The sequence below is a fragment of the Oncorhynchus gorbuscha genome, linkage group LG13, assembly GCF_021184085.1.
Source record: "Oncorhynchus gorbuscha isolate QuinsamMale2020 ecotype Even-year linkage group LG13, OgorEven_v1.0, whole genome shotgun sequence".
In the NCBI taxonomy this organism is placed as follows: Eukaryota; Metazoa; Chordata; class Actinopteri; order Salmoniformes; family Salmonidae; genus Oncorhynchus; species Oncorhynchus gorbuscha.
In genome coordinates, this window is record NC_060185.1 from 66115465 (window position 1) to 66127916 (window position 12452).

General features: G+C 42.2%; 1 protein-coding gene across 5 annotated transcripts in view; it reads right to left on the reverse strand.

Annotated features, from left to right (window-relative positions):
* Positions 1 to 12211, reverse strand: part of LOC123993351 (phospholipid-transporting ATPase 11C-like) — a 68709-nt gene extending 56498 nt beyond the window's left edge. For all 5 annotated transcript variants that reach the window (XM_046295422.1, XM_046295421.1, XM_046295418.1 and 2 more), the window contains exon 1: positions 11673 to 12211. In XM_046295422.1, coding sequence (XP_046151378.1) covers positions 11673 to 11699 — 27 coding nt within the window. In that variant the 5' untranslated portion in view covers positions 11700 to 12211. The remainder of the gene's footprint in view (positions 1 to 11672) is intronic.
* Positions 12212 to 12452: the final 241 nt, after the last annotated feature.

Genomic DNA, 12452 nt, shown 5'->3' on the forward strand with positions numbered 1-12452 from the left:
TATAGTAGACCTACGAGAAGGGGAGACAAAATATGACGTCCATCTAACCTGGAGGAGAAAATTGTAGTCCAAAAATAAAAAATAAATAAGGGTACTGACCCAATGATAAAGGCAGGGAATATGCACACTCAACTGAGACGTTCCCCACTGGTGCCAATAAGATGGTCTACTTTTAGCTCAATTGAGTTGAGCATTTTTCATTGTCTTTTCTTTACAGCAATAGCCATTTGTTTTCCTAACTTTTCCCACGATTGTGTGTTTAAATATTGCGCTATTTCTGGCTGGGTGTTTCTGCTTTTCACTGAGTCGGAACTCAAATCCTAAAAATAAAATAAAATGTTGAGGTGAATAATCCTCTGTAGGCAAATTATTCTTTCTGGTGTAGTAGCCTATTTATAATGATTTTATGTATAGACATGAGTAAGCCAATTAGCCTGTATCATTTTTGGCAATTTAATAGAATTGACTTTAGGGAAAGCTTCCCCTAGACTTATGGACGTGCCGCCTATGCATTTTAATATCTTCAAAATTCTATAAGAATGATGCACGCCGTTGTATCCGAGGTGGATGTTGTTACGATTAACCATATACAATGCGATGGCGCAGCAGCATGACAGAGGGATTCTCTGGATGAGCCTTCATAAATATATGGATGACGAGAATGCATTTTAAGTGTCGCTACCCCGACGGCGATACGCAGGCCAGGAGAGGAGCGTTGAGGATCATTTAAAATAAATGAAGTGGAGTGAATTATTTAAAGGTACAAACTGAGAATTGAAACGTGCTTTTAGACTGCAGATGGAAAATCGCCACAAAAAGCAACGGTGCACCCGTAGCTCCCTTATCGACCCCCGAGCACCTCTCCCCCTGTCGCCCTCAGCCCCCTGAAAGCCTGTCCATTAGGTGCAGTGAGACAGGGAGTGCAGGGGTTACAACAGGGAAAACCCACTGTATTCCTCTTCATCTCCTCAGGTTCAGTCACGCAGGGCCAGGCTCTCTGTGCTCCATCAGCCTAAATATACTTTTTTATTCTGCTGTGTGGTGCAGATGAGCTCCAGTGGCTGGGTTTTCATTATAGGGTGGAGAGCGGAGCAGGGAGAACAGAACAATACATCTGGCGTAAGCACTTCTGTCCATCAGCCAGTATGGAGCCCAAGACTGACGGAGGCAAAACAAAGCGCAGCTCTAATCAATAAGCTCTCCTGATGAACAGGCCAGAATTGGGTTTATTGTTTTTTTTGTTTTTTTAAATCACACACACCACAGCTGCCCAGGCCTTTGGCCTCTCTGTGCACTCTTCCCCTCCTAGAGCACTCCTTCCATTAACCCCCAAAACTGGCCCAGTCTCGACAGCCAGTTCTCACTCATCACTTGACAAACTATCCCCCTCTATCCCAACAAGTGATGTGGTCTAGAGGATAGTAGATTCGATTCCTGAACCATCCATACCAAAACCGTATGACTGCAAGTCTGGATAAAAGCTTATGCTATATGGCCTATAGTGTGTCTGTGTGGACCATAAGTAATGTCTAAATGCCACAACACATAGTCCAATGAAAGACTTGGAATAGAGACTGCTAAATAGTGTAGTGAACAGTAAACATCGAGTTGGCTGGCTGCGCAAGAAAGTGAGCATCTGGAATCATCCAGTCAGGCTCCTCCTCAGTCGAAACTATGCATCAGTGAGGAACATGTGCAGCTTCTAACTGGCTGTGTAAAATGTATCCCGGTAGCCCCAGGGCCTCTATGGTTACATCAAGACAACCAATGAACACTCTGCCTGGGACCAAACACCATTGCTCTCAGAAGAATCATAACTGAGAAGGTCTAACACAGACTGGCTGTCCGGTCACAGCAGTGAACAATGTTTGTGTAGGAGGGGACTTTGATCACGGGACAATCCTTGTGTGTGGTCGCTGTAGACTGCTGCAGAGAGAGGCTCTTCTCCCTGAGTTGACCCAGGAAGCAGGTTCATAGAGCCTAGAGGCTCCCGCATTCTGTTTGACATCCACGCCTGGAAAGCCCTGATACAAGACAACATCCCCTGCCAGGCAAGGGCCTTCTTATTAGCGCTTGGGTCCAGGCAGCGTGGAGGCAGCAGGGCCGAGATGGGCTAGGCCCAAGAACAGTCAGTGTGTCCACCTTCAGCAGGATGGGCAGCCAAGCCTGCTGAAAAAAACATGAGACTGCAGCAGCCCAGCCAGGTAGATGGACCTCACACCACAACAGAGAGTGAGATGCGCGGCAGAGGGAACAAAACTGCCAAAATGCTCCGGCCCTCGCACTTCAGACATGGTCTTTTTCAGTCAAAGCCACTGCTGGTTAACACAAACACTCAGTGAGCCCCACCATCTCCACTACTAGATCTCAGAGGTCGGCGTCACCTGACATTTTCTAAGGAAGCATGAGCACATGCTTACGTTCATGTACTATTTTGAACTATTTGTGGGGAGTTACTGTATCTAGGGTAGAAAGTATTAACGTTTTTACATCTGGAAGAAATGAAGGACATAAATAAATAAAAATAAATAAATGATTTAAGTCCAGAATGAAGGCATAGAAATCTCCAGAACAACAAGAACTCATTACATAATTGCTAGAAATATGTGTTGTAGAAACAGAAAACAGACGAGGGCACGAAGGAAAAAAACCTTTTGAACGCACCATTGTGACAAAAGCCTGCACAATATCCTGAACGCCCTTCTGCTGTGCTGTCCTTTGAAGTCCTTGTACAAATAAACACCAAGACAGATGTCCTTATGTAAGCTACAGTTAAAGTCTACATACACTTAGGTTAGAATCATTAAAACTCATTTTTCAACCACTCCACAAATTTCTTGTTAACCAACTATAGCTTTGGCAAGTCGGTTAGGACATCTACTTTGTGCATGACACAAGTAAGTTTTCCAACAATTGTTTACAGACACATTATTTCACTGTATCACAACTCCAGTGGGTCAGAAGTTTACATACACTAAGTTGACTGTGCCTTTAAACAGCTTATAAAGTTCCAGAAAATGTTGCCATGGCTTTAGAAATGTCTGATAGCCTAATTGACATCATTTGAGTCAAATTGGAGGTGTACCTGTGGATGTATTTCAAAGCCTACCTTCAAACTCAGTGCCTCTTGGCTTGACATCATGGGAAAATCAAAAGAAAATCAGCCAAGACCTCAGAAAGTCTGGTGCATCCTTGGGAGAAATTTCCAAACGCCTGAATGTACCACGGTCATCTGTACAAACAATAGTACGCAAGTATAAACACCATGGGCCCATGTAGCAGTCATACGCTCAAGGAGACACGTTCTGTACCTTGACGTCAGTGGCGATTGTAGCATGTAAATTTTTAGGGTAAACTAAAAATATATATATTTTAGATGCATGCCAGCAAAGCCACTACACAACACTAAACAATACATAAATTGCACTATTAAAAAGGTGACCACAAACTGTTAGAGGCCTACATAAAGCTGTTCCAACAGCAGTTTATTTTTTTTTGCACCATGGAGTTTACCCTCACCACTGCTACATCTGGCTATCAGTAGAGCCTTGTCTATCAGCAAAACAGTTCATTCAGCCTTATTTACTGCCTTGTTTTTTTACAAACATAGCTGATATGGCTGACTTGCTTAAACAAATGTGGTTTCTACTGAAAAATGAATGTACAAACTATGGCATAAGGGGATGACGAGCGGATAAAAGGCCATGCGTAATTTATATTAAGACATTAATGAGCGAGCTAGGATGGACGTAGTCAATATAACTATTTGTTCAGCATTTATTAAAGGTACAGCGACAAAATTCAGAACATGGGCCGTTCTTACAGTATTCCCCCTGTGCACCAAGTCAGAACAGTAGGATAAATAAAGGAGTCATAAGCAGACAATGAAAGCTCTTACAATTAGAGGTTGACCGATTATGATTTTTCAACAGCGATAACAATACCCATTAATGGAGGACCATAAAAAAAGCAGATACAGAAATCTGCAATTTATATTCATATATATATATACACATACATACACACAGCTCAAAAAAATAAAGGGAACACTAAAATAATACATCCTAGATCTTGAATGAATGAAATATTGTTATTAAATACTTTTTTCTTTACATAGTTGAATGTGCTGACAACAAAATCGCAAATTATCAATGGAAATCAAATGTATCAACCAATGGAGGTCTGGATTTGGAGACACACTCAAAATTAAAGTGAAAAACCACACTACAGGCTGATCCAACTTTGATGCAATGTCCTTAAAACAAGTCAAAATGAGGCTCAGTAGTGTGTGTGTGGCCTCCACGTGCCTGTGACCTCCCTACAACGCCTGGGCATGCTGCTGAGGTGGAGGATGGTCTCCTGAGGGATCTCCTCCCAGACCTGGACTAAAGCATCCGCCAACTCCTGGACAGCCTGTGGTGCAACGTGGCGTTGGTGGATGGAGCGAGACACGATGTCCCAGATGTGCTCAATTGGATTCAGGTCTGGGGAACGGACGGGCCAGTCCATAGCATCAATGCCTTCCCCTTGCAGGAACTGCTGACACACACTCCAGCCACATGAGGTCTAGCATTAGGAGGAACCCAGGGCCAACCGCACCAGCATATGGTCTCACAAGGGGTCTGAGGATCTCATCTTGGTACCTAATGGGAGTCAGGCTACCTCTGGCGAACACATGGAGGGCTGTGCGCCCCCCCCCCCCAAAGAAATGCCACCCCACACCATGACTGACCCACCGCCAAACCAGTCATGCTGGAGGATGTTGCAGGCAGCAGAATGATCTCCACAGCGTCTCCAGACTGTCACGTCTGTCACGTGTTCAGTGTAAACCTGCTTTCATCTGTGAAGAGCACAGGGCGCCAGTGGCGAATTTGCCAATCTTGGTGTTCTCTGGCAAATGCAAACATCCTGCACGGTGTTGGGCTGTAAGCACAACCCCCACCTGTGGACGTCGGGCCCTCATACCACCCTCATGGAGTCTATTTCTGACTGTTTGAGCAGACACATGCACATTTGTGGCCTGCTGGAGGTCATTTTACAGGGCTCTGGAAGTGCTCCTCCTGCTCCTCCTTGCACAAAGGAGGAAGTAGCGGTCCTGCTGCTGGGTTGTTGCCTTCCTACGGCCTCCTCCACGTCTCCTGATGTACTGGCCTGTCTCCTGGTAGCGCCTCCATGCTCTGGACACTACGCTGACAGACACAGCAAACATTCTTGCCACATCTCGCATTGATGTGCCATCCTGGATGAGCTGCACTACCTGAGCCACTTGTGTGGGTTGTAGACTCCATCTCATGCTACCACTAGAGTGAAAGCACCGCCAGCATTCAAAAGTGACCAAAAACGTCAGCCAGGAAGCATAGGAACTGAGAAGTGGTCTGTGGTCCCCACCTGCAGAACCACTCCTTTATTGGGGGGTGTCTTGCTAATTTCCTATAATTTCCACCTGTTGTCTATTCCATTTACACAACAGCATGTGATTTATTGTCAATCAGTGTTGCTTCCTAAGTGGACAGTTTTATTTCACAGAAGTGTGATTGACTTAGAGTTATGGTGTTGTTTTTAAGTGTTCCCTTTTATTTTTTTGAGCAGTATATATAGATATATATACATATTCATTTGTTTAAATAATGGAAAACATGTTGGAAAAGAAAGGAAAAGTACAATATGTGCCATGTTTAAGTTCCTTTCTCAGAACATATGAAAGCTGGTGGTTCCTTTTAACATGAGTATTCAATATTCCCAGTTACGAAGTTTTAGGGTATCTCTATACCATTTGTATTTCATATACCTTTGACTATTGGATGTTCTTATAGGCACTTTAGTATTGCCAGCATAATCTCTGGAGTTGATAGGCTTGAAGTCATCAACAGCGCTGTGCTTCAAGCATTGTAAGAGCTGCTGTTTGAATGAATGCTTACGAGCCTGCTGCTGCCTTCCACCACTCAGACAGCTCTAGAGGTCGACCGATTAATCAGAATGGCCGATTAATTAGGTCCGATTTAAAGTTTTCATAACAATCGGAAAGCGGTATTTTTGGATGCCGATTTTTTTACAACTTTATTTAAAGAGGCAAGTCAGTTAAGAACACATTCTTATTTTCAATGACGGCCTAGGAATGGTGGGTTATCTGCCTTGTTCAGGGGCAGAACGACAGATTTGTACCTTGTCAGCTCAGGGATTCAATCGTGCAACCTTACGGTTAACTAGTCTCACGCTCTAACCACCTGCCTCACGACAAGCCTGCCCGTTACGTGAATGCAGTAAAAAGCCAAGGTATGTTGCTAGCTAGCATTAAACTTAAATCAATCATAATAACTAATTATAACTACACATGGTTCTTGATATTACTAGTTTATCTAGCGTGTCCTGCGTTGCATATAATCAATGCGGTGCGCTTTCGCGAAAAAGGACTGTCATACATCAATGCCTTTCTTAAAATCAATACACAGAAGTATATATCTTTAAACCTGCATATTTAGCTAAAAGAAAGGTTAGCAGGCAATATTGACCAGGTGAAATTGTGTCACTTCTCTTGCGTTCATTGCACGCAGAGTCACGGTATATGCAACAGTTTGGGCAGCCTGGCTCGTTGCAAACTAACTTGCCAGAATTTTACGCATGACATAACATTGAAGGTTGTGCAATGTAACAGCAATATGTAGACTTATGGATGCCACCCATTCGATAAAATACAGAACGGTTCCGTATTTCACTGAAAGAATAAGAGTTTTGTTTTCTAAATGATAGTTTCCGGATTCGACCATATTAATGACCTAAGGCTCGTATTTCTGTGTGTTATTATGTTATAATTAAGTCTATGATTTGATAGAGCAGTCTGACTGAGCAATGGTAGGCACCAGCAGGCTCATAAGCATTCATTCAAACAGCACTTTCGTGCGTTTTGCCAGCAGCTCTGCTGTTTATGACTTCAAGCTTATCAACTCCTGAAATTAGGCTGGTGTAACCGATGTGAAATGGCTAGCTAGTTAGCAGGGTGCGCGCTAATAGCGTTTCAAATGTCACTCACTCTGAGACTTGGCTCTGCATGGGTAACGCTGCTGAGGGTAGCGGTTGTCGATGTGTTCCTGGTTCGAGCCCAGGTAGCGGCGAGGAGAGGGATGGAAGCTATACTGTTACACTGGCAATACTAAAGTGCCTATAACAACATTCAATAGTCGAAGGTATATGAAATACAAATGGTAGAGAGATAGTCCTATAATTCCTGTAACTACAACCTAAAACTTCCTACCTGGGAATATTAATAATAATTGCCATTTAGCAGACGCTTTTATCCAAAGCGACTTACAGTTATGTGTGCATACATTCTACGTATGGGTGGTCCCGGGGATCGAACCCACTACCCTGGCATTACAAGCGCCATGCTCTACCAACTGAGCTACAGAAGGATATTGAAGACTCATGTTAAAAGGAACCACCAGCTTTCATATGTTCTCATGTTCTGAGCAAGGAACTTAAACATTAGCTTTCTTACATGGCACATATTGCATTTTTACTTTCTTCTCCAACACTTTTTGCATTTGTTTTTGCATTATTTAACTTCTTATGTCTGGGGGGCAGTATTGAGTAGCTTGGATGAATAAGTTGCCCAAACTAAACAGCCTGATCCTCAGTCTCAGTTGCTAATATATGCATATTATTACTAGTATTGGATAGAAAACTCTTAAGTTTCCAAAACTGTCAAAATATTGTCTGTGAGTATAACAGAACTGAAAATCAAACCAGGAAGTGGCTTCTATTTTGAAAACTCCATGTTCCATAGCCTGCCTTTGCTCCATTTAAAGGGATATCAACCAGATTCCTTTTCCTATTGCTTACTCAAGATGTCAACAGTCTTTAGACATAGTTTCAGGCTTTTATTTTGAAAAAATGAGCGAGAAAGATAACATTGCGTCATTGTATGGCCGGGTGCCAGAGGCGTTTTGTATGCGTAACAGAGTTTGGGCAGCCATTGCCTTTCCCTCTGACTGAAAAAGACTGTAGCGGTTGATATATTATCGATTATATATTTTAAAAACAACCTGAGGATTGATTATAAAAAAACGTTTGACATGTTTCTGTGGACATTACGGATACTATTTGGAATTTGTCTGAGTTGTCGTGACTGCTCTTTCCTGTGGATTTCTGAACATAACGTGCCAAACAAACGGAGGTATTTTGGATATAAAAATAATCTTTATGGAACAAAACTTACATTTGTGTAACTGGGAGTCTCGTGAGTGAAAACATCAGAAGATCAAAGGTAAACGATTAATTTGATTGCTTTTCTGATTTGTGACCAAGCTACTTGATGCTAGGTGTACATAGTGTTTTGTCGAGCGAACGATAAACTTAAACGCTTGGATTGCTTTCACTGTAAATGCCCTTTTGTTAAATCATCTGCCGTTTGGCGAGGTTAAAGTAGGCTGTGATTCAATGATAATCAATGCGGTGCCTGTTAATTTATATGCAACGCAGGACAAGTAATATCAACCATGTGTAGTTAACTATGATTATGTGAAGATTGATTTTTTTTAAAGATAAGTTTAATGCTATCAAGCAACTTACCTTGGCTCTTTGCAGCCACAAGGTCCTTTTGATGCTGCACTCGTGCAACAGGTGGTCAGCCTGCCACGCAGTCTCCTCATGGATTGCAATGTAATCGGCATCCAAAAAGGCTGATTAAACGGTCGACCTCTGACAATATTAGATTACTACATTTCTCTAAAAACAGGCTATAGGCTACATGAGCACCACCAAGTCAGAACAGTAGGCTAAGTTATGAGGGAAAGGGACCAAATGATTAGTGTGAGGCACATGGGCTACTAACAGCGTATTACACAACCTACACTTAGCATTACTCTCTTAGCTACAGAATACATATCTCCCTGGCATATTACATAATTTATGCAGCAGACAGTGGGATTTACCTTGTGCTGTGCTCACATAAACAGGAAGGTGGCGCGGCAGTCCTTGTGGGCACATTTTTGTCAAACTTTGTCAAAGTCTGGCATTCTCTAGATTTATGGTGCTTTCAAGTCAACTGGGAACTCGGAAAAACAAGGTCGAATCACAATGTCAGTGATCTTCAGGTCAGAGCTCTAGAAAAAGGCCCAAGTTCCCATCTTGGAATTCCACCTTGGACAACGGTTCAAAACATATTCCCCCCCCCCCCCCAAGAGTTCCCAGCTGAAGTGATGCTGGATAGACAGCATGGCCAATGTATTCAATCTTTTCTGGCCCATGGCATGCAATTCCGGCAGTTAGCCACTGACTCCTTCCAAACCACTCAATGCTGAATTTGCTGAATTTCTTGTGAGTACAGACACGTCATATGAAGAAAAATTATAGATAAAACTTGATTGAAAAGGATTTGCTAGTAGATTGTCAACGTGACTCATGATGACTGCTTGTCTAGCTAAGATTTTGTAATTATGATGTCGATATGATCAGTCCAATCAAAGCTACGGTAGATATAACGTGATTTGACGTCATTTTATCTGTGGCCAATGACCTTGAGCCTTCTTGGATGGGCACTTCTAATGTAACTATGGCAGCACACGAGGGGCTTGAATTTTTGAGGACTCCCCTTAGATTTTGCAGTGACGTAGTGCCCCCATCAGTGACAACACTGAGCCAATCACACCACAACTAGAGTACATTACCAACCCCTAAGCTCCATATTTTCCTCTGGCTGACCCACTACCACAGAAAGCACTGAACTAGGCTTAAAAACCTGCATTTGAGCTGCCTTACTCAAGAAAGAAAAAAAAGAGACCATGTTTGTTTGCGGCTTTATTTACGAAGTCTGATTTTTTTTAATGGGGATTTATTATTATTTTTTGCTTGCAACATATTAATGCCAAAATAATATGCAAAACAAGCTCTGCACCACCTGCCCTGAATGACGGGTTGCCACTGCTTGATGCGTCTGCTCTTCCCTCAGAGTCAAGGAGGGGGTTTCCTAATGGAATACTATCGCATTTCCACCAGTCTCCTCCTCTTCACAGATCTGGCTACTGCCTTCAAGGGGCTTGAGAGAACATGAAAAGCAGCTCCGTGAATCTGAATTCCTGTCAGAGCATTACAACCTCTGGAGCTTCCCCCTGACGTAAAGCCCAGCACCACTCGTTCTGTTTCCACAGCCATCTTTCATGACTTTGTGAAGACACTCTGGGCTTTAGCGGCACAGCGCATCTTAGGGGGGAGACAAGTTGTGCCCATGATTCCTCTTCAGAACTCCCTTGGATTGAGAGAATCTCTCCCTCCCTCCCTCCCTCCCCCTGAGCGAATGGGAGTGCGGCATGAATTAGGAGGCAGAAAACCAGAGCTTGAAATAACGGGAACAATGCGCATCAATGACAGCGTGGCTGGCAGCTCCACACGAAACATTATTTACAGCTCACACAAAAATGAAATTAGAGGAGCACACAGCTCTCGAGGCAGAAAAAAATAAGCTGAACTGGCAACACTTAACGAGGGTCAGGCTGCATAATTATAATATTGCTTTTCTTCCTTCACCACCAGTATCTATACTGCTCACATTGACTCTGGTGGATAAAACCTAAATGTGACAACAGGTTATTTGAGGGTAGGACTATAAAAAGGCAGTAAAAATGTGTTCATTGACTGAAACTTGTGACTGTGCCTGTAGATAAGGACTTGATCCATGCTTCATCTTTGATGAGGACCATCAACAACCGATAATTGAAGGACTATAAAACCCGTAATGTGCAGAATGAAACGTATGGTTGAAATTCACTGACAACTGAAATTCACCCAAAACAGATGCACAGCTTTTAGTTAAACAGAAACCAATGACGAATTGGCTACTTTAAATACAGGACTAAAATAAACAGAGTAACAGTAATTGAATTACCATAAATTAACATTTAATATCACATTCAAGTGAAAAGGCAATGACAACCTGTTCTCCAAGATCAGTTGTTTTTAACTGACCATCTGAGAAGACTGATTTACCAGAATGTTGATAGCTTGAACTACTGTTCACTCTGGGTGAGAAAGGTCCATGTAAAGAGGGAAACTTTGCAGATCCAGCTTCAATACAAGGCTATGGAAACTTAAGCTGTCAATTTCCACTAAAGGCAAATTGCTCAAATCAGGCAAGGTTTTACTTCAATTGACAACAGTAACTCATAACGACAAGTGCTGTAGGCTACAAATAATGTTTGTGTTGTTCAGCTAAAAACAGGTTAATTTTGTTACAATTATATATGTAAAATATGATGATTGTGTAAATGCCATGATAGTAATAGTGTAGCCAATAAACTACTGTACCTTTAACGGTCTAGTGGCACAAATGATAGTTAGCACGTTGGTAATACTGCCAGCAAGCATGGTTTCATTGGTAGCAAGTGGCATCCCTCATAGCACATTAGCTATCGTGATAATTGCTTGACAGATGAGCAAAATGAGACTTATCTATATACTCAACTAGCGATAATCCGCCAACGTTGGAAGGGGTGTAATCATTAGTCCAAAACGTTTTGCAACGGTAACCGTTTACTCCTAACGAAAAACGTTTTTACCGGACAAATTCAGGTAGGACCCTCCCCGTTTCGTTCCAAATGAATACACCCCTGGCTATAGATATCAAAATGATGCTTAAATTTGAGTGCCGGGTGACAGTCTAGCCATGTGTGTTGCATACATACCAAACGGTTCAGTCTTCTCCGTAGCATATTTGAGTTCTCTCTTCTTTGGTAGCTGGGGACACCAACGAACTATTTTTTGTTTCAACCAGTTTACTACAGACTCTGTTTGAGCTTTTCTGATAAATAATAAGTAACGTTACATTTATATTTGTTAACTAGCTCTCTATTTTCTACTCTAGTAGTGCTTATAGCTATATGGAATGCCGCAGCGATGCTACATTGTTTCCATTTTGTTTGAATTCTATCTCTTCTAACCATTCGCATTCTCCCTTTTAAATATTTTCCGCGTTGCGTTTTACTGTTCGAGTCGTGCTTCCCCATCCAAAAAAAACTGAAACTGTCCGCGACATCCTGTAGTTCTATGCCCTGTTGCTGTGTCTTTCCGAATTAATCATCACATACGATTCAACTCGCGGCACCAGTCACAAAAAAAATGTGACCGACATACAAAAAGTAACTTCAATTTCGATTCATACGCAGGTCTTTCTCGCCTACTACTGCCCCCTTATTTCCCGTCAGTCAAACCCCTGTCAAATATATATTTTCTACCCCCCCCCCCCCCAATTAGCGTCATCAGCGTCTCGTCCATTGACGATATAATATGAACGACTCGTCAGCAACACTAAAAAAAGAACTTCCGGGTCATGTAATTTCGGAAACGTTTTAAATAAAAGTTCCCTACGTAATAGAAGAAAAGTGTCAACAACCTGTATTCATTCATGATAATCTAAAAATAAATCTAAACATGAACAATGAATAATATTTGTTCATATGTAAGTG